Source organism: Octopus sinensis, linkage group LG2 (assembly GCF_006345805.1).
Source record: "Octopus sinensis linkage group LG2, ASM634580v1, whole genome shotgun sequence".
Lineage (NCBI taxonomy): Eukaryota > Metazoa > Mollusca > Cephalopoda > Octopoda > Octopodidae > Octopus > Octopus sinensis.
The window spans coordinates 188,871,163-188,891,162 of NC_042998.1; the positions used below are offsets into that span (position 1 = coordinate 188,871,163).

The window sequence follows — 20,000 nt, forward strand, 5'->3', positions numbered from 1 at the left end:
GAGCAAGCTGTTCTGTTTCCAATGAGTGCCAGTTATATGAATGTATGTATATGTGAGCATGCGTAAGAGAGAGAGAGAGAGGGAGAGATCTATATATGCTTGCATACAAGTACCAGAAGCGTAAACGTCTCTTGATTTACTTTAATGTAGCTTTAAAATAAACCGACAATATAATTAGTAAAGTTGAAAACATTAACATGGTTTCTGAAATCTTTTGGGAAACTTCCTATGCATCAGCGTATTATTAGAGCAGTTCCAACAAAAGACCATATTCCTTACACCTCTGCAATTCATAATAGGGTGTATATACACTGACCTGTCCTAGAGACCACCTACACAATAATATAATATGAACAATGAAAGACCACCATGATAAGCGAGGGACACGTTCCTTACTTACGACAAACTACGATCTCACCGTATGTCATCACTGCTTCCCAATACTTAAGTATATATACAATACTGAGCAATACTTCAACACTATCAAATCGCTATCTCTTCTTCTCGGTTCAGACATGGAAAACATATTCACATAGAAATAACTGTTGCTTCCATAGTTCAAACACTTCTGGAGTGTACACCACCAAAAATAAGTGTAGAGGCGCAGGCAAATGCCGTGCCTCAACCGAGTCTACTTTTACTTCTTATATTTTTTTCTTGTCTCTGTTGCAGCTCTCACTAGAATCTATGGGCGTATAAGAATAGACCGAACAGTAAAGACTGTCACTCTCCAACCCATCCCCACTCCATGGATGAGAGTGGTATAATTCTCGGCTTGGAAAAGAATATGGTATAACTGGGCAATGGAATCTGTTGGTTGCTCCTCGTTGTGCGTGCCATAGAACTGTTCAATCAGAGATGATTGGGGCCAGACAATAATAACAACAACAATAAAATCAACACTAATAATTATTTTTCTTTAGTTATCCACGTTACCTAGTTGCACAAAATCATGGTCAGAGAAATATTTCAGAATGAATATCCTGATTGAAATTCAATGGTAAAGATTACTACAATCTCCGGATGCATCTCGCGGTTCTTTCAATTTGTGTTTATGTTTTTTGTACCCATTGATTTTAAACGTACAAAATGTCATAAAGAAAATTGTTTCTATGGAAGGTATTGCACGGAGCCTATTAAGCTCAGTTCTATTCAGTGTCATATGATTTCTCAAATAAAAAGAACAAGTTTTCAGATTATTGAAAATATTTTATTGTTATTCGTACTTTTTTCAGTAGCATGAAGTGAAATAGTTTCAACCTGGAAATCTAACCGGCTTATTTGCCGTTTAATTTTAATCTACAACCTGTGTTACCATGGTCTAAATAAATAATCTAAAGAAAATAGTAATTGGGAAAAATTGTTTAATCTGATTTCTTTAGACTCCGCTATTTTTCTATCCTCCAACACTTCTTTAGTAATAACCTATGAAGGATAAAAGCTTAAAGCCTCCTATTCAAATATTTATAAAGACAAATTTTTCTTGTAGTAAAGTGGTGTGACGAGGATAGAATTGAAATATAATTCCTTCAATTTGGAAGCTAAATATTTAACGAAAACTAATTCTTTAAACATTAATAGAAGCATATATTTGTTAGCTTCGACTTAGTTCATTGCTAGAATCTTAAGAAGATTGAACCAAACGTGAAGAAATGACGGATTTAGTTGAAAGTACACGTTTTAAGCCAGTAGAAATCCTAAACAATATAAGGATTAGATTAGAAGATAATCGCTTTCGTTTTTTTTTTTTAATACATATTTCATTATCTCCTTGAGAAAATATGTAAGAACAACTATGGACAGTGAAACGGCAATTACAAAAGAAAAGAAGGAAATAGATTTGTGCACACAACTTTGAACTGCTGCAAATTGTTGAATGTTGCATTTGGTCAAAGGAATAATATCTCTCTTGTTTTACAATTTTTATATATATTTCTATTTACTTTAAAACATTAACTCCCATCTGCTATTATCTCAGCATAGTTTGACTGGCTAGAATAAAACGATGAGATTGGTTACCACAACAAATAAGTATACAAATATAGATAGCTAAGAAGGGATCGGATAAAAAGTAAATATAAAATGAGCAAAGAGCAAAAATGGAGGAAACAAAAAAAATGGATAATGGAAAATTGAAAGAAGTAACAGAAAGAATGAAAGTGAATGTTAAATAAATATGTAAAATTAGTGTAGGAGGTTGAGAAAGAAAAAAAAAGAAAGAATCTTTACAAATTTGCTTTGAAATATTTTAGAATAATTTTCTACTTTTCCTTTGAAGAAAATCTAAAGCTTTTGGAAGACAACAGGGAAGTAATTAATTAGAAAAATTCAAATAAAGTAATTCGTGAAGTTTTCTTTGATGCTTTTGTCTCATTCTTTTGTTTCTCATCTATATCAACGACTCTCTAATTTTATGAGTCATTTAAGAGTAATGGAATTTGAGATTCGATGTACATCAGTTTCCTTTACTAATTTTTTTCTCTATTGTATGCTCAACTTGGAGCATGTTGTCCATTCTCAAACAGGTTTGTATAGTAGAGATCATGCATGAGCAGAATATTCCCGAAAGTGCGTAAAAGAGCATTATCTTCTTTCAATTAGTCACATAAATGACTCAAGGTCTGAGTGGGTTTCACATATTGCACTCTCATACATGCAGTGCTCAAAGCCCTTCACTCTTAGGTCGCCTACGTAACATTACATTCCAATAATCTATCTATCTATCTATCTATCTATCTATCTATCTATCTATCTATCATCTATCTATCTATCTATCTATCTATCTATCTATCTATAAAGAGACTGAGAGAGAATATATAATTTCTGACACATGATGTAGAAGAAATATGTGTGACCACACGTAATAGCTACAGGAGAGAGAGTAACTTACAGCAGCTATAAAAATGAGACGCAGTGACTGCCTCTACTTGTCTGTATATCCGTAAACTTGTTAGTGAACACATTAATTACTGAGAGTAAACTAATTCTATGTGCAATATTTTGATTGAGTTCTTTCCCTTCGTAAGTCAATTTCACCCGATTCGGTACTACATTCACCATCCGGTGTGGCTGCGAGCCACGAAACGATTCTGTCAGTTTATGCTTGTAATAAAGGTGTAGTTCTCAGATCAGTCGACTAGAGGCAGTCCCTGTGAGGCAATTTTATAGTAATTCTAAGTTTCTCTCTCTCTTCCTACTCTTTCTCTCTCTCTATATATATATATATATCTATCTATCTTTCTCCCTCTTCCTTCCCCCTCTCTCTAGTGTATGCAGATAGAATTAATGAAGAAAACACTCTTGAGATAATTTTCAAGCGAAACTAATTGAGACGTAAATCATTTTCTCCTGTAGAGAGCGCCCTGTGTCTTTATCACATGATTTATATACATTTCAAGGTTGAATATATGCTTATTGTACTTAGAATTTATAAGCCACATATCCGTCATCTTTGTCGGCAACCCAACGGAGTCGAGGATGATTTTTCTCAACTTTAACTACTAAAGACCCTTGTATGACTAAGTAGATCAATGCAGGATCCAGACACACGTTGTCATAATACTTTATTTTATATAATTATTCGTATGTATTTGTTTGTTAGAAGCCCTTCAGAACGAAGGGCTATTTAAGAAATAGAATTGAAACTTGCATGTACATCTGTCTCTCTTTTTCAATCCATGAGCATATTGTATAGAAGTATTGTTTTTATCCGCCGTAAACACAGTATTGGTTAATACTAATATAGATATGTTCTATAGTACATTGTACAACGCGACCAAATACATCAGTAAGTTAATGTTCGAAACAGCTGCTAAGAATGCACTAAATATACAAACTGATTTATCCAGTTCAATCTAATACTCGAATATTAGAGGCTTTATAAGCAGTATGCCTGTGGACATCTAAGGAAGACGAACAGTTGCTGAAGATAAGCTAGACTGGGATCGAAATGTGCATCTTCCTAGTTTCCCTCTTTTTCTCTCTACGGATATATTGTATTGACGTTGTGTTTACATGCAACGTAACAATCAGTGTTGGCTAACATTTATAGTAGATTGTTGTAATTTATACCCATACCTACATACGAGAAAGTATAAGTATCACAAGTTCTTTTTCATTACTCCTCTAATTCCAAGCGCAATAAATTATTATTCCGTGAATTTCATGTAACCCCTTTCTGTTGATAAGATCTTTTCAGTAATAAGATCTTTTCAGGATTTTGATTTACAATTGCAATCTTAAGTGTCTTTGAGAAAATTTTGAAAATTTATTTCACCTTTTAGTTTGAAATTTCGTAACTGTGGAATAAAAGATTATTTATTTTCAATACTAACAATGTATTCGTAGTGGAGTAAAGCTAGGTAAGTTCTTTTTATGACAAGTCTGCAGCTTAAATTTGATTCGTTTATAGCTATTTCAACGTGGCAGCTGACTAAATTTATTAGATACTAAATTTATTAGCTACTAGAGTGCTAACTGAAACTTTATTGCACTGTTTCCTTCTTTAAATCTACTTAACTTTCAGTGGTCTGTATCAGCTAGTTTAAAGTATTACAAGTTGAAAATGTTCATTACTTCGAGTAGCAGGAATAGCTAATCTTTAAAGAATTTCGTTAGATTACAAAAATAAGTTCAATAGAACGGCAAGCTATGAAGTAAGTCAATCTGGCTTGTGTAAACCTCACTGAAGGCATGACTTTCACGAACCTTTTTGCAGTGTAGTTGTATTTTTTACCCTGTTTTCCTCATCATTGCTACATATGTGAGAAAAGTTTAATATCAACATCATACACCATTTTTCTCCATTTTTCATTATTTTTCTTTTCTTTCGTTTTAATAAAACTATTTTCCCCATTTTTTTTTCTTCAGCTTAACCATCCTCATCATTTCCATATCATCTTTAGTAAGTAAAAACACTAAAATATTTTACTCGGAAATGAGCGAGAAAAACAAAGATATGAGGTATAAGGCTCATAAATTTATTGTAAAGTTTATTCCTTGTTTATAGCAGCGAAATGATTTAGAGTCTGGTGCAGTGACAATTTATTATATTAGAACTTAGTACATTCACCTCTTTACTGTCCTTTTTCAGTGCATTTTAACAACTTTGTCCAGCACACTGTTTCACACTCTAAACATTGTCATGCTAAATGATTTGTTCGCTTTTTGTCACTATCTCATCTTCCTTATTTCCGACCTCAACTTATTTTGTCACTTACTAGTGCATTTTGCCACATCATCCTTTTATTCTTTGCTCTATCTTTACATGCCAGTTTAAATCAAATAATTCTTAACGCCCCTGCTTACCAATATATATCATTGCCACAATTAGCATTACTAGATTCTATGCTAGACTTGTATTTTTGTTTAATGTTGTCAATATGGTTCATTTCTTCTGCGTTAACATTAGCAATGTGATTCTGGTTATCATCTTTATCGTTTTAACAATCGTTATTGCCACCAAAATCAATATACCATCAAACATCTCATCCAGCTTTAGTCAACTGTTAATATTTACAAAGACTGTTAAAGGTCTTATCATCACCAATATTGTTGTATTATATATTCCTGTGGTCTTGATGAACTTATTAAAAAAAAGTTAATTAAAACATACCGTTGAAAAAGACACATAATAGAACGTCTTATTCTATTTGCTTCTCAAATTTAGATTACAGTGAAGATATTTAGTGAGGGTTTTATTTCTCAAGAGTCAATAATATATGCACCAGTCATATCCTAGCATTGAATCATCTGACTATATTCAAATCTTAAATAAATAGCCCTGTGTGTAAAGAAAAAAAAAATCAATATAATATTAGAGAAACAAAACAGTTTCAGTAGAAAACTAAAGGGGTGAATCAGCTGGACTAACGTGAATACTAAAAGCAATAAAACGCGAAATGAATTGTTGCATTGTTCGCTTAAATAAAATCTTCTCAAGCAATTCAGCACATCGAAATCTCCTGTGAACCCTCCAGTGAATAAATCGGAACCGAGAATGTTCACTTAGACGGATAGACAGACATACAGTTAGATAGATAGATAGATAGATAGATATAGATAGATAGATAGATAGATAGATAGATAGATAGATAGATAGATAGATAGACAGACAGACAGACAGATAGATAGATATAGATAGATAGATAGATAGATAGATAGATAGATAGATAGATAGATAGATAGATAGATAGATAGATAGACAGACAGACAGACAGACAGACAGATAGATAGATAGATAGATAGATAGATAGATAGATAGATAGATAGATAGATAGATAGATAGATAGATAGATAGATAGATAGATATTGGAAAGTTTGTATAAACTAAAAAAGAAAAAAGAGCTAATATTCTTTTAGATATAAAGGCGGCGAGCTGGCAGAATGGTTAGCACATCGGGCAAAATGCTTAGCGGCATTGCGTCTGTCTTTGCATTCCACCGAATTCGACTTTGCCTTTCATCCTTTCGGGCTCGATAAAATAAGTACCAGTCGATCCCAGTGTTTCACTGGTACTTATTTTAGTGACCTCAGTGGAATTTGAAATCACAACGTAAAGACAGACAAAATGCCGCTAAGCATTTTGTCCGACGTGCTAACGATTCTGCCACCTCACCGTCTTTTTTCTTTGGTGTATAATATAAAATGAGTAATATATTATGGTATGCAGTGAAGCATTATTGCCTACATTCATGTTTAATTATATATCTTTGTCCTAATATGCTACTGAAAACCGTATTCAAAACTTATATCTACAAATTTTATTCAAAATTTATATCTACAAATACAATGCAGCGGAATTTTATACCAATAGAAAATTTTCAAAATGATTTTTCTGCCCTTTAGAATATAGAATATTCAGATAAACTATCTATGAACGTGTCAATCTCTTTCTAAGAATTAATAAGGTTGGCCGATTTTGTAAAATTAAATAGTATACATTTTTTTTCTATAAAATGCATTCTTAAAATAGCTTTTATCTTAATTTTATCATAAGATTTACAGTCAAATAATTACAAGAATTTGAAAATATAATTTATCAATTGTTTATAAGTTATCGAATAAACATTACCTGAATTATATTTGATATCTTCGAAAATGAGGTGACATTTTAAATTCTACATTTTGAAGATTTGATTCACACAATAAACAAAGCTAGAATGACGATCGAATAGTATATTTGATCCACCAGTCTTATGCTTACGCAAAATAGAGTCGAAATCTTTGAAGACTTTTCTTTAACACGATTGTTTTTAACAACATCGATATCTATAAATAAATCGGACACCTTACAGAAATTAAAGCATAAAACAAATAAAATTCACAGGGAAATATTACTCACCTGCCCATAATAGTGGCCATATTACTGACAAATCTCTGATGGAATGCATTTTGACACCGCTTTCTAGCAAAGCATGGTATATTCTTGATACCACACTTCTTGGTAGAAATATTGAATATTGGTAACAAGACCCTATTTATATATTGTGCTTGATTGTGAGGTTATAAATAACTTTTGAGAGAACTATTGATTATCTGATAGTATTGCAAGTATCTAAAGGCCTGATCTATTCATTCACGATTTTCTAATTTGTAGGTTGATTACTAATACTTCTTAAGTTATTGTATTGTCTTTAATTACATTTTTTTTTCTTGCATGTACACTTCTAATAATGAAATAGAATAGAAATATATTCATTCATTCCGGTTTAGCCACAGCAAAGATATAACAATACGTGGAAGTTGACAGCACAGAGACAAGATAAAGATTTTCCTTTCAGCTTATTGATACTGGCATCTTTGTTCATATTAGACTCTATATTATCGTGTACTTGTGTTCCTTTCCTTGGTTGTTTTGCTAATGTTTTTATTATTATCATTAATTTATACTTCCATTAATTTAGCTGTTGACACCAGCGTTGTTCCTATTATTTTGCTGCCACTTCACAAAAAAAAGCAGCAGTAACAACAGGAAATAAGTAGGTTTAAAAGTTGCTTTTGCTAAAACTACGTATCAGTGAAATCTTTTTCCAGTTAAATGAAATATCCTAGCAATAATTTTGTCAATGAACATGTTTCATTATAAATAATGAAATTATGTTCGAGAAAATTTTGAAAGGGTAATGGAGACTATCAGGTTCTATGCTTTCTTTTCACATTCTTGAAATATTAACATCATTAAGATTTGAAAGGTATATTTATTCTCATAGATCTCGGTCTTTTTAGAGAGTTATTTCTTTATACATTTGTGTAGTTTTCTATTATAAACGTATTTTCCTGTGTACATCGTGCTTAGGCAGAGTCAATCAAATGACACAATCGTTATCAAAAGAAGAAATATATTGCATAACGACGCTGGTAATGTGGCTAATTTAAATTCCACCGAATATTATAAGTTTGTAAGTGCTCAGACGTGTTATGTGTAGGATATTTTGCCGATGATTTAACGTAATGCTTTCACAATTAAGTACAGACTTCTTTGCTTGACTGCTGGAGAAAATGCCATTGCTTTTAGTACCTGAAACGAGGAAGAAAGATTCAACTTTTACCATAGTTAAAAGAATGTACATTATTATTTTCTAGAAAGTTAACAAAGTAAATATTATTACATAATAGAGAATAGATGAGTAGCAAAAATAGTAAAATGTTGCAGTATAAACGTGTTGAGTTTTTGTGCTTTGTCAAGCTAACTTCTAAGTTCCAATTCTAACCCGTTACTTCGATTTTCATTCTTAAAAGTAAAATGAGGGTCAATAATACCTATTTCTTTACTACCCACACGGGGATAAACACAAAGAGGACAAACAAGGACAGACAACCGGTTAAGTCGATTATATCGACCCCAGTGCGTAACTGGTACTTATTTAATCGACCCCGAAAAGATGAAAAACAAAGTCGACCTCGGCGGAATTTGAACTCAGAACGAAGGTCAATAATAACATGAGCCAATTCAAATGAGTATTTCTTCTCCGCTATAATTTTATTTTCGTGAGAAGTTATTATTATTAAAATCGATGAGGTAACAATTATTAAGAGAATATTGAGGTAGTATAATCATTATTTATTTTCGTATTACTGCAATCCGAGTTCGTATTTTGTGACAATCGATAAAATATATGTGCTAGGAACGGGACAACAACTCTCCTCTCGTACCAGTGTTAATCCTCATTAGAAATGTAATGTACATATAGAGATTTACTCGAAACTTCGCTCCAGATCACAGATAATCTGTTTGCAAATCTCTCATCTGAGGTTATATTTCATAAAACTAAAAATTCTTATACAAATGCTCAATGATCTCATCGAGTTTCGCTATGGCCACATAACTCTTAAACAATCTCATCTGTGTAACATTTGCAATGATCCCTTTTACATCACTTGCTATCGCTTGAGAGATGAGGTCATATAGGTATTTAAAAAAAAAACGTTAGAGAATTATTTAGAAGCATCCTGGAATTTAAATTATTAATAAAATATCAGAAAGGTTTCGAGTGAACCTCTAGATTTGCTATAATTCATTTAAATTCTGACGAGGGTGTCTTAGGCCTAGATTAGTTTTTTATTATGAATTGTCCACTTCGAAAAGAAAAAGGCATTTTAATGTGTGTGTGTGTGTGTGTGTGTGTGTGTGTGTGTGTGTGTGTGTGTGTGTGTGCGTGTGTGTGTGCGCGTCTGTGCGTACATGTGTGTACGTGTGCGTGTGCGTACGCATGTATGCATTTATTACATGTACACACATACACACGCCCATGTACACACGCACAGTTATAGACAGACAGACAGACAGACAGATAGATAGATAGACAGACATACAGACAGATAGATAGATAGATAGATAGATAGATAGATAGATAGATAGATAGATAGATAGATAGATAGATAGATAGATAGATAGATCAATTCCAAACAAGTGGAGGAATAGAAGAAATGAATTTGAAAATGCACAGAGAATATAATAAAATTAATTAGAATTTAATTATATTTTGAAATCTAGGAATGCATTTTACCAGTTTCAATTTAGATTTTCAAAAGTGTATAGTATATGGAGTTATGTCACAAATTATGTCTATTCTGGCCGTTGTTATAAAAATGAATTTGTTTTTAAAGTATAAATGTGACTCAGAATGCTATCCGTTAACATACAAATTGATTGGTCAACGGTCATGTGACAGTCGCGTGAGAAGGTCACATAAAAGCTTTTCTCCACTGGATATGTTTTATGACAGTTATATATATTCTCTCTAGTTTCAGCTCAGAGTTGTGGCCATGCTGATGCACCGCCGTTATAGTTACAAAAAAAAAGAGATGTGTATAGGTGATGTACTAAGTGTTTACATAAAAGTATTATAGATAATTATTATTTATTATTCTATCGAAGAATAATGTTATCAATTAGTGTCAGTTCCCTCTAAATGAACATGCTAAAACATATCCCTTTTATGTTAACAAGATGTGGAATAAGTAAGATAACGAAGTGTGAAGTAAATAAAACATGTCACCTGCTACATGAATTTTGGTTTCTTAAGAACGACCCAAAGTAAACATTCTACAATAATTCATAGGAGAATGAGACACGTGCATTACTGATGTTTTTTTTTCTATCCTGTTTAGGAGTGGTTTATATTTTTAATAAACGAACTTTCCTTATTAAATGTTTTTAGTCTGGGGTGTTGTCTGCACATTGATAGAGTGGGGAGACAAAAAATTTAGATTTGATTTTTGTGCATTTGTTCAGATGTCCACTAAGTGGAATTTGTTTTGGTTTGGGATCAGGTATTTGTTGATGATGAATGTTTATTCTCATGCTTGCAGTGTGTTTAGTTTTTCCAATGCGGTCTTCCCTGCATTCATTGCATTTGATGGCATGCATTAATTTTTTTATGGGTTTTTTTACAGTAAAATCTTATCCTTATTTAAATTTGTATGTTGTGTCCTTAACTTGGTTCTCATAAGTTTCACAAGTGGATCAGTCCCACATTTTAACTGTTGATGTTGAGTCCGTAGTTGAAAATGTCGCGTTGCTAAACAGTTGTTTTAGGGATTTTGGTTGCCTTTTACATTTAATTACTTTGTATGATGCAAGTTCCTGCTTTCGTCATTTGTTCTTGGTTCAATAACGGTATGTTTTAATGGATAATGCTGAAGGTTTCTATGTTTCTTAGTTTCTGTGTTGTAATCAAAGATACAGATATCAGTGTATCTGAACCGTTTTGGGCTTTTCGTAGTTCCTCAATGTCTACTGCTTTGGCGCGTTCTATTTGATTCTTTATTAGAGTCGACAGTCACTTTCTTTCAAATAGCACCTGTTTTAATTCAAGGAGTCTTTTATTCTGAACATCCTGTTCGGATTCTTCTAGCCAGGTTGAATAGAAGAGAAATCTGGTGGATAAAGTTTGTTGACATATTCATTTAAGCTGGGGATTAGGCAGTTACTTTTGTTTCAGATTCAGCGATGTTTCAAATAACTAACTCAAATATTCAAATATGTGTATCACTCTAAATTATAGGTCGGACATTTTTCTAGGCAAAGAAAAATAACGAGCTCTCAAGCGTTATGACGGATAACGAACCCTCAAGTAATTATGATGGAACCGAATTACGCTAATTAGCGCGATTTCATATGCAGGAAATAAATTCGATAGACTCCTACATAGTAGGTTCAGTCACATTGAGACTGCGCACTAGGGTCTAGTATGGGTGAGCATGAATTCTATTACTTAAAAGAAAGAAATATAACCTCAGAATATCCATCCAAACTAACCTACTCGTAGTCAGCTTTTTGGGTATAACTCTAAACTTAACCGCAGGAAAACACAAAGAAGAATCACTATATAAATAGGCATTCTAAACAATCACCTTCAGTAATAAAAAGCTTGATTTACAACGTAAGTAAAAGCATTTCTTAACATCTGTAGATAAAACTGTATTCGACCAGGATGCATTCCATGATGAAATCTTAACATAAAAGTTAGCTTAAAGAAACATTACACTAAACACCCAGTGTTTAATAAAGAAACGGACCAAGACCCCAAACAAACCAGGAAAAATAAAGATAGCCTTGTTCAACCCATCCCTCAATCTAAATGTAGCGTCGTTATGGAGAAATATTTATTAGTGATAATCAGTAAATATTTACCAATAAACGTAAGTATTATCAGCTTGGTTTTCATACCAAAGTAGAATGTGCTAGTGTCTTTTAGGTTGGTCTTAGCTCAAACTAAGTCTGATGCGTGTAAAGTGTATTTCTGCGTACGTGTGCACTTTTATAGTCTCTTTCTTTTCCCTCATTCCGTATTTCCCTTCTCTCTCCGGTCAAGAACCGGCTTGCAAGTTTAGCAAATCATGTGTCCTAATCTTCTCATCCTTACAGTAGTGAATCTTTATCTATTATCCAGTTTATCCTGTCTAAGGTGCCTGCAATACATCGAAGAAATTTCAAAGTAACAAGCCATTGGATCAGCAAACATGAAGTGTTTGCGTGGGTGCGTGCGTGCGTACGTGTGATGTGTGTGTGTGTGTATGTGTGTGTGTGTGTGTGTGTGTGTGACTCTGTGTGTGTGTGTGTGTGTGTGTGTGTGTGACTCTGTGTGTGTGTGTGTGTGTGTGTGTGTGTGTATGTGTGTGACTCTGTGTGTGTGTGTGTGTGTGTGTGTGAGAGTGTGTATGTAATCAACTTCTTTTGATGGTTTGCTCCTTTTGTATTATATCTAGAAAGAAAATTCAAGTAATCTTGATTGTGTTATATTTATAGCTAGCTTCTGAAACTACGATTGAACGCAATTTCATGTTTATTGCTATGTTGGTGAATGACATCAACTGGAATGCTTAAGCATATACATACTGGCATATTCAAACATGTGCGCACATACATACATACATTCACACGCTCACGTATAAATATGTGCGTGTGTATAGATGAATGTATGCACAGCCGTATGTATTTTTTTTTTTTTTGTAATTGATTTTTAATGTCTAAGTGTGTGATCCTATTCAGAGATTTGTTTCCTTTGGCCAGTTCTCATTATTCCCATTTAAATCCTTTCTAAATAATTAATTAGATCTGAAGTAGGAAATGCAAAGAATTTTATCTGTAAATTATAAAAGAACAAAAAAATTGGATAGAGAATAAAAACACAATAAATGATTTTAAAAAAAGGGGACAGAAGATGGAAAGAAAACCAGCTTAATTTCTTCCTTGCAACTATTAAAAAGGATAAAACTTAACAACTAGCTTAATCTACTTAATTAATCCCAAAGTATTAATGTAAGATAAAGTCGCACCTACACGCGTTTTTAGTCTCCACAATATTTCCCATACATGTCTATCACATGCGCTTTCATTAGCCCAGGCCAATATAACCCATTAAGGCGATCTGTCATCAGCCATCTTACAAGGCAATTCAATACATTTACTCGATCAGTTAGACATAGCAGCCGAATGATACACATTGATTACACATATAGAACACATGCACACATACATAGATTTGCTCACACACACACACACATACAATCAACCATTGAAAACACATGACATAGCCATACTGGTATCAAAAACACGTACACATACACATCTGTACGCCACACATATATTCGTATTACAGTATGACAGAGACACTTCTGCGTTCATACATACACAAAAACGCACACAAACCTGTACATATATATTTCTTTACTACCCACAAGGGGCTAAACACAGAGGGGACAAACAAGGACAGACAAAGGGATTAAGTCGATTACATCGACCCCAGTGCGTAACTGGTACTTAATTTATCGACCCCGAAAGGATGAAAGGCAAAGTCGACCTCGGCGGAATTTGAACTCAGAACGTAACGACAGACGAAATACGGCTACGCATTTCGCCCGGCGTGCTAACGTTTCTGCCAGCTCGCCACATTTACATATAAAAGATATACACAAACATACGCAGCCCACACACGCACACACACAAACACATTAGTGCATGGCACAAAGATGGCTACGCACGCACCCTGAATAATTGCTTTCTACATCCCTCTCACACACATATAGACACGCACATACACACACTAACACGACACATATGCACACACATGCACTAACACATAAACAGTCACATGTACCCCCTTGCCCTTATATGTCCACGCATCCCATTAGCCAGCCAGTCAACTTCCAGTCAATTAATGACCAACGTGTACATGAACACACACACTCACAACAGAATATGACAGACATATTTCTGCAGCTGTACGTACACACACACACACACACACAGGCATGTATAAACATACACACGCACAGACACAATTGCATACACAACCAAAAACAAACACCCAAGGAACCACGCACACAGAAAATAGTTTACTACATCGCACATACATTCATGCATGCTAACACACACACACACGCACGCACACACGCACACATACACAAACACACGCACACATACACACGCGCACACACACACACAGAACACGCCTGTCCTTATATTCGCTCTTAAGTCGTAAAACATTTCAATTCACCTCCATCCAACTTCCGGTCAGTCAACGGCTAGCTTGACGTTTTTCACTTGGATTTCACATTTTATTGTTTTTATTTTTACTTCCTTCTTTTTCCAGTTTCTCCTCTCTTTCCGCTGTCTGAAGAAGGACAACGTCCAAAACGTTATGGTAATTAACTCTTTCCATTTCCCTGAATGTCAAGCTAGTGATATTGATTGTGAAACTATCCTATCTTGTTTTACATTTTCGTTCTCCACCCGCTATATGCACGCACGCACACATACACACACACACACACAAACACACACAAATATACACACATACATGTGTGTGCCCGTGTGCGTATATGTGTGTGGTTACACTGCATCAAAGAGAATGATATGTAATATTGTAGTCTAAATATTTTTAGTTAAGTTTTAATAATTTTCGTTTTACTAACTCTTTATTGGCAAGTAATCTTTGTCGCCACTTCAACATGGATGTTCTGTACCAAAGAGCGTTACTGCGATTTTTAAAACCCCAAGAAAACATTTCCTCTAGCTGGTTAACAATGCAACCTGCAACCGATATGTTGCGAGCAGAGGAGAGAAATCCTACCACCTTCTAGCGACAGGACCAGCAGACCAGCCTGCGTTCGGGCTATTTTACAACTAGCTACTTTGCTTGTTGCATGATCAGCGACTGAATTCCGCTTGAATTTCTATATATTGCGAAGAGAAGTGAGCTACTGCCATCTCTAGCAGACAATGTGTCCAGCACTGAAGAAGAGCATATATAGCCCGAAAGTAGGCTGGTCTGCTGGTCCTGTCGCTAGAAGGTGGTAGGGATTCGCTCCCCAGCTCGCAATATACCGGATGCAGATTCATCTTTAACCAACTAGAGGAAATGTCTTCTTGGGGTTAAAAATCGCAGTAACCGCCGTTCGTATGGAACAGCCATGTTGAAGAGGCGACAACACAACTTGCCAGTACAGTTACTGCGCACAACTCTTACAGAGATTTTATAACTAACTGCTTTTGTTATCTTTTTATTATTTTATATATATTCCGGGAGATTAGAAAACATTTTATACTGCAAGTATTTCTACCTTTCATGTCCCCGTATTTATATAATAAATATCAGGCATGTCCAAATTTACTGACAAATTTCATTGCTAAAGTTTTCTGACCTACTTCGAATACAAAATATCATTATTCTATATTTAAAGCACACCCACAGGAGTCAGTGTTAATTTTTACCGTAATCGATAAAATATTCAAAAGTTTAGAGCAAAAGAAAATTGAATTTTGACATTTATGGGTTTTCTAAGGTTATCAGCTGTGTGAATCATCACTTGATAGGAACTTATCTCTTGCCGCAAAATACAGATCTACGTACTCCAAACCACACACACACACACACACACACACACACATGCTTACATATATACATATATACGAACATACATACATACATACGAACATACATACATACATACATTTGGACCCCAGATACATACATTTGGACCCTACATACATACATACACACATACATACATACATACATACATACATACATACATACATGCATACATGCATACATGCATACATACATACATGCAACAGACCTGATATAATGATTTGGGATAGAGAAGAGAAACTGCGCACAACTGTGGAAATTAGCTGCCCTGCGGATGTTAACATAAGCTGAAGATCGGTGAAAAAGAGAAGACCTATGCTGAACTATTGTGAAATCGGCAGTTACTCTATACAGATCATAAGTACTAAGCTTGTACCTATAATTATTGGGGCCCTGAGATATGTAACACACACGCCTAAATACCAATCTTGAGAAATTAGGCTTCTCAAAACCAGAAAGGAGAAAGCTAATTCGAAGACAACAGATCTAATCCATCAGTGGAACTGTAAAATTCTGTAAAACTTTCCAGAAGTTTATGATTTGAATATATATGAGCATGTCTAGATATGCAACTATATGCATGCGAATACATACATAAAACATGCAAATCTGCACATACATACATATATACATACAAACAAAAATACCCTGTTGTTGATGTTGAAATTCCAATGGAGGAGCCTTGGATCTAGGTTAGAAACCGGTTCTTTCTTTATTCGCAAGAACTGTTTAAATAAACTGAATAATGACATACATACATACATACATACATACATACATACATACATACATAGAACTTTCTTAATTTTAACGGTTGGTTTTCAAAGGCATCTAGGTTTCTTAAAGGCTAAATAAAATAAAAGTCTTCACCCGGAAACGAATTAACATCACAACTTAATTCAAACTTTCCCTTCTTTCTTTATGACGACCTTATTTGATTCTTAAATATAGTTTTGGGGTTAACTGTATCGTCATAAAGGTATTTCAGATTTTATTTTCCATGTATTAAGACAAAAATAACGGAAGGGATGCGACATCTTCAGAAGAATTATTGCATAAAGATGTGTTACTTGCTAGAAAATTAATAAGTATCTCTCAATATATAAACGGCAGTTTGTCTGTGTGCGTTTCTGTGTGTCTGTTAGCTTGTACCCTCACCCTGACCACGGCTTTCAACCGATTTTGATGAAACTTAACACACACATAGCCCAATGTCATAATTCAAAACTAACGCAGAGAAAATTTTGAAAAGTTCCCCCAGTTCTGAAAAAAATCGATAAATTCGACATGGGGTCGAGAATCAGAAACACAAACCACAGACTGTCTAGGGGACGCAACTCGACCGTTTTAACTCTCAAAAAAAAATTTACCATAATTTTTTTTCCATTTTTTTGGCTATAACTCTCTAAAAATGCTTCATAGTTATTTCCCTTACAAATCCGAGCAACGCCGGGCGATACTGCTAGTCACAAAATAAAATCGTTTTGTTCGCTTATTTCTTTCAAATCCGAAAATATCACAGGGCCCCAATAATTACAGGTATAAACCTGACACTTAGAAAGACTATGAAAATTAGTCAAGCATTATTGTAAGAGAAGCGGGGATTGAAAACTCAAATACGGTTTGGTAGCATTTAAGCATCAGAGATATTATTACAGTGTTCTGCGTTGTTTAGTATCTAGACGACATCTAGGGTCCAAATATTTAAATCTTAACTAAAATGGGTTCCAGATTATCATAATCCAACAAAGAAATGATTCTTATAATCCAAACTCTGCCTAACATTACAGCCAATTGAAAAAAAGCGGCAGATATTTCATGCTTATTAGGAGCACGGAATTTTGTTTTTGATTTGTACGTCAATATTCGCACGCTTTTAAAATGCAATTATTTTCCATCATTTTTAAACCATTGAATGTATACAAATTTATCGCAATGAAAATGAATTCAATTAGGACAATGAATAAAAACCAATAAAGAAGTATAGAAAACTTTGGAATTTCGAAGGCTTAACGAGATTAAACTGAAGCAATGGGGCAAATAAGGGGTAAATATTCAATATGATTACAAATATACACACAATTACTCATGCGCGCATACATGCATTCCTGACTCTGTGTGTGTGTGTGTGTGTATGTATGTATGTATGTATGTATGTATGTATGTATGTATGTGTGTATGTATGTATGTATGTATGTTTGTATGTACGTATGTATGAGTGCATATGTCTATACATATCGATATACCGCAAGAAAATAACCCTGATAACTTGTGAGTTCCTAAATGTGAGGTATATCAATGAGGCAGTCATATGGTGTCATGGTGACATAAAATGCAAGATTTCAGATCCTATCTATTGAGTTGAAATAATCCATAATATCACTAACTATATCATTGGCATTAAGGGTTCTTGTTGAAAGCATTCATATTGCATGTACATAAACGTATATATGTGCGTGCGTTTGTGTGTGTGTGAGTGTGAGTGTGTGGGGGGGTGCGTGCGTAAGTGTGTATGACATGACCACATGATCGACCAGACTGTCGGTTATAATGTGCTTTGCAGACATCGCTGGTTACAATGCATTTTGCATCGTTTTATCTTCCGGGTGATGCCACTCCGTGGCTAGGCGAACAGATCATGATTACCTAGGTTACCTATTTACTGGTGAGTGAACTGGAGCAACGTAAAATAAAGTGTTTTGCTCAAGAACACAACGCACTGCTCGGTCCGGGTATCGAACCCACGATCTAGCGAGCGTGAATGCAACATTCCAACCACTAGGCCACAGACATGATACAGAGTTGGCCAAAAGTCACCTGACAGTAAATCAAAACCATTTAACTCCAAGATTTAAAAGAAAAATTTATTTTGTATGTGACTTCGCTAGTAAATAGACAAATGTTTTGTTTTTTTTAAAAAAGTCTGTGATTTTAACTCACAGCATTCAATTATTAAACACTCATAATTGGAATGAACAAATTAACGGAATATCAAGTATTTATGGAATTCTGGTTTACTGTCGTGTGGCTTTTGGCCAACCCCGCATATCCATGATGGGCTTCCGTCTCTTAATTTCCGGTCTGCCCGTGGCTATACTAGAAATTTGTCCAGATACTACGCAGTAGGACCCAACAGGACACCACGTCACTGTGAATCAAACTTCTTAGCAACACACTCATAGCAGCATCTATATATACATAAGAGCATGTGTGTTTGTGTGTGTATATATGTGTGTATGTATGCATGTATTTATGTATGTATACATGTATGTACGTACGTATGTATGTATGTACGTATGTATGTATATATGTGTGTATGCGTATATCATTGCTTTTAGATAGATAGATAGATAGATAGATAGATAGATAGATAGATAGATAGATAGATAGATAGATAGATAGATAGATAGATAGATAGATAGATAGATAACTTTCTTTATTGGCCAGATTGATAGATAGACCCCAATATCTATTTTTCTTTTGTTAAGACTGGTACTTATTCTATTGGGTCATTTTCGCCGAGCCGCTAAGTGACGGGGACGAAAACTCACCAACAGCTGCTGTCAAGCGGTGGTGAGGGTCAAACACACACACACACACACACACACACACAACACACACACACACACAAACAAACAAACAAACACACACACACATACACAGACACGTACCCATGAAGGTGTCCGCTAAAACTATTTCTCTATAATGGAACACTGTGTTTGAAATTTGACTATTTCAATTAGAATGAATATAGGAAGTGAGGCGACAGAGGGGGTTTAATTTTGGTTTTGCCCTTTTCTTTTAATCTCTGCATATGAGCTCAAGTAATATTGAAATCCAAGTCATCTGAGGCTTACTCAATTTTTAATTATTTTTTTCTGATTGATTAGTAGGACATGCCATCAAGTATCCATAAAATATCTATCTTCTTTGTCTAGATCTTGCTCAAGGTACCATACAGTGAGGCTGAACCCAGAACCAAATGGCGTGTAATACTTCCTTATTATAAGGTTGTCCCAAAAGTTCGTAGAAAGTCTTGGAAAATAATGGTCTTTATTTTGAGGAATAATTTTTGTTGTTTTTGTTAGTACTTGGCGAGTAAAAATTCAATTTTCGCAAGTG

General features: G+C 34.4%; 1 protein-coding gene across 5 annotated transcripts in view; it reads right to left on the minus strand.

Annotated features, from left to right (window-relative positions):
* LOC115227037 (proto-oncogene tyrosine-protein kinase receptor Ret) overlaps positions 1-20,000 on the minus strand; it is a 230,474-nt gene that overhangs the window by 178,925 nt on the left and 31,549 nt on the right. For 3 of the 5 annotated variants that reach the window (XM_036500581.1, XM_036500577.1, XM_036500578.1), the window contains one exon: positions 7,343-8,518. In XM_036500581.1, coding sequence (XP_036356474.1) covers positions 7,343-7,391 — 49 coding nt within the window. In that variant the 5' untranslated portion in view covers positions 7,392-8,518. Of the gene's footprint in view, positions 1-7,342; positions 8,519-12,136; positions 12,415-20,000 lie in introns of all 5 variants that reach the window. The other 2 variants (XM_036500580.1, XM_036500579.1) reach the window with 1 other exon arrangement.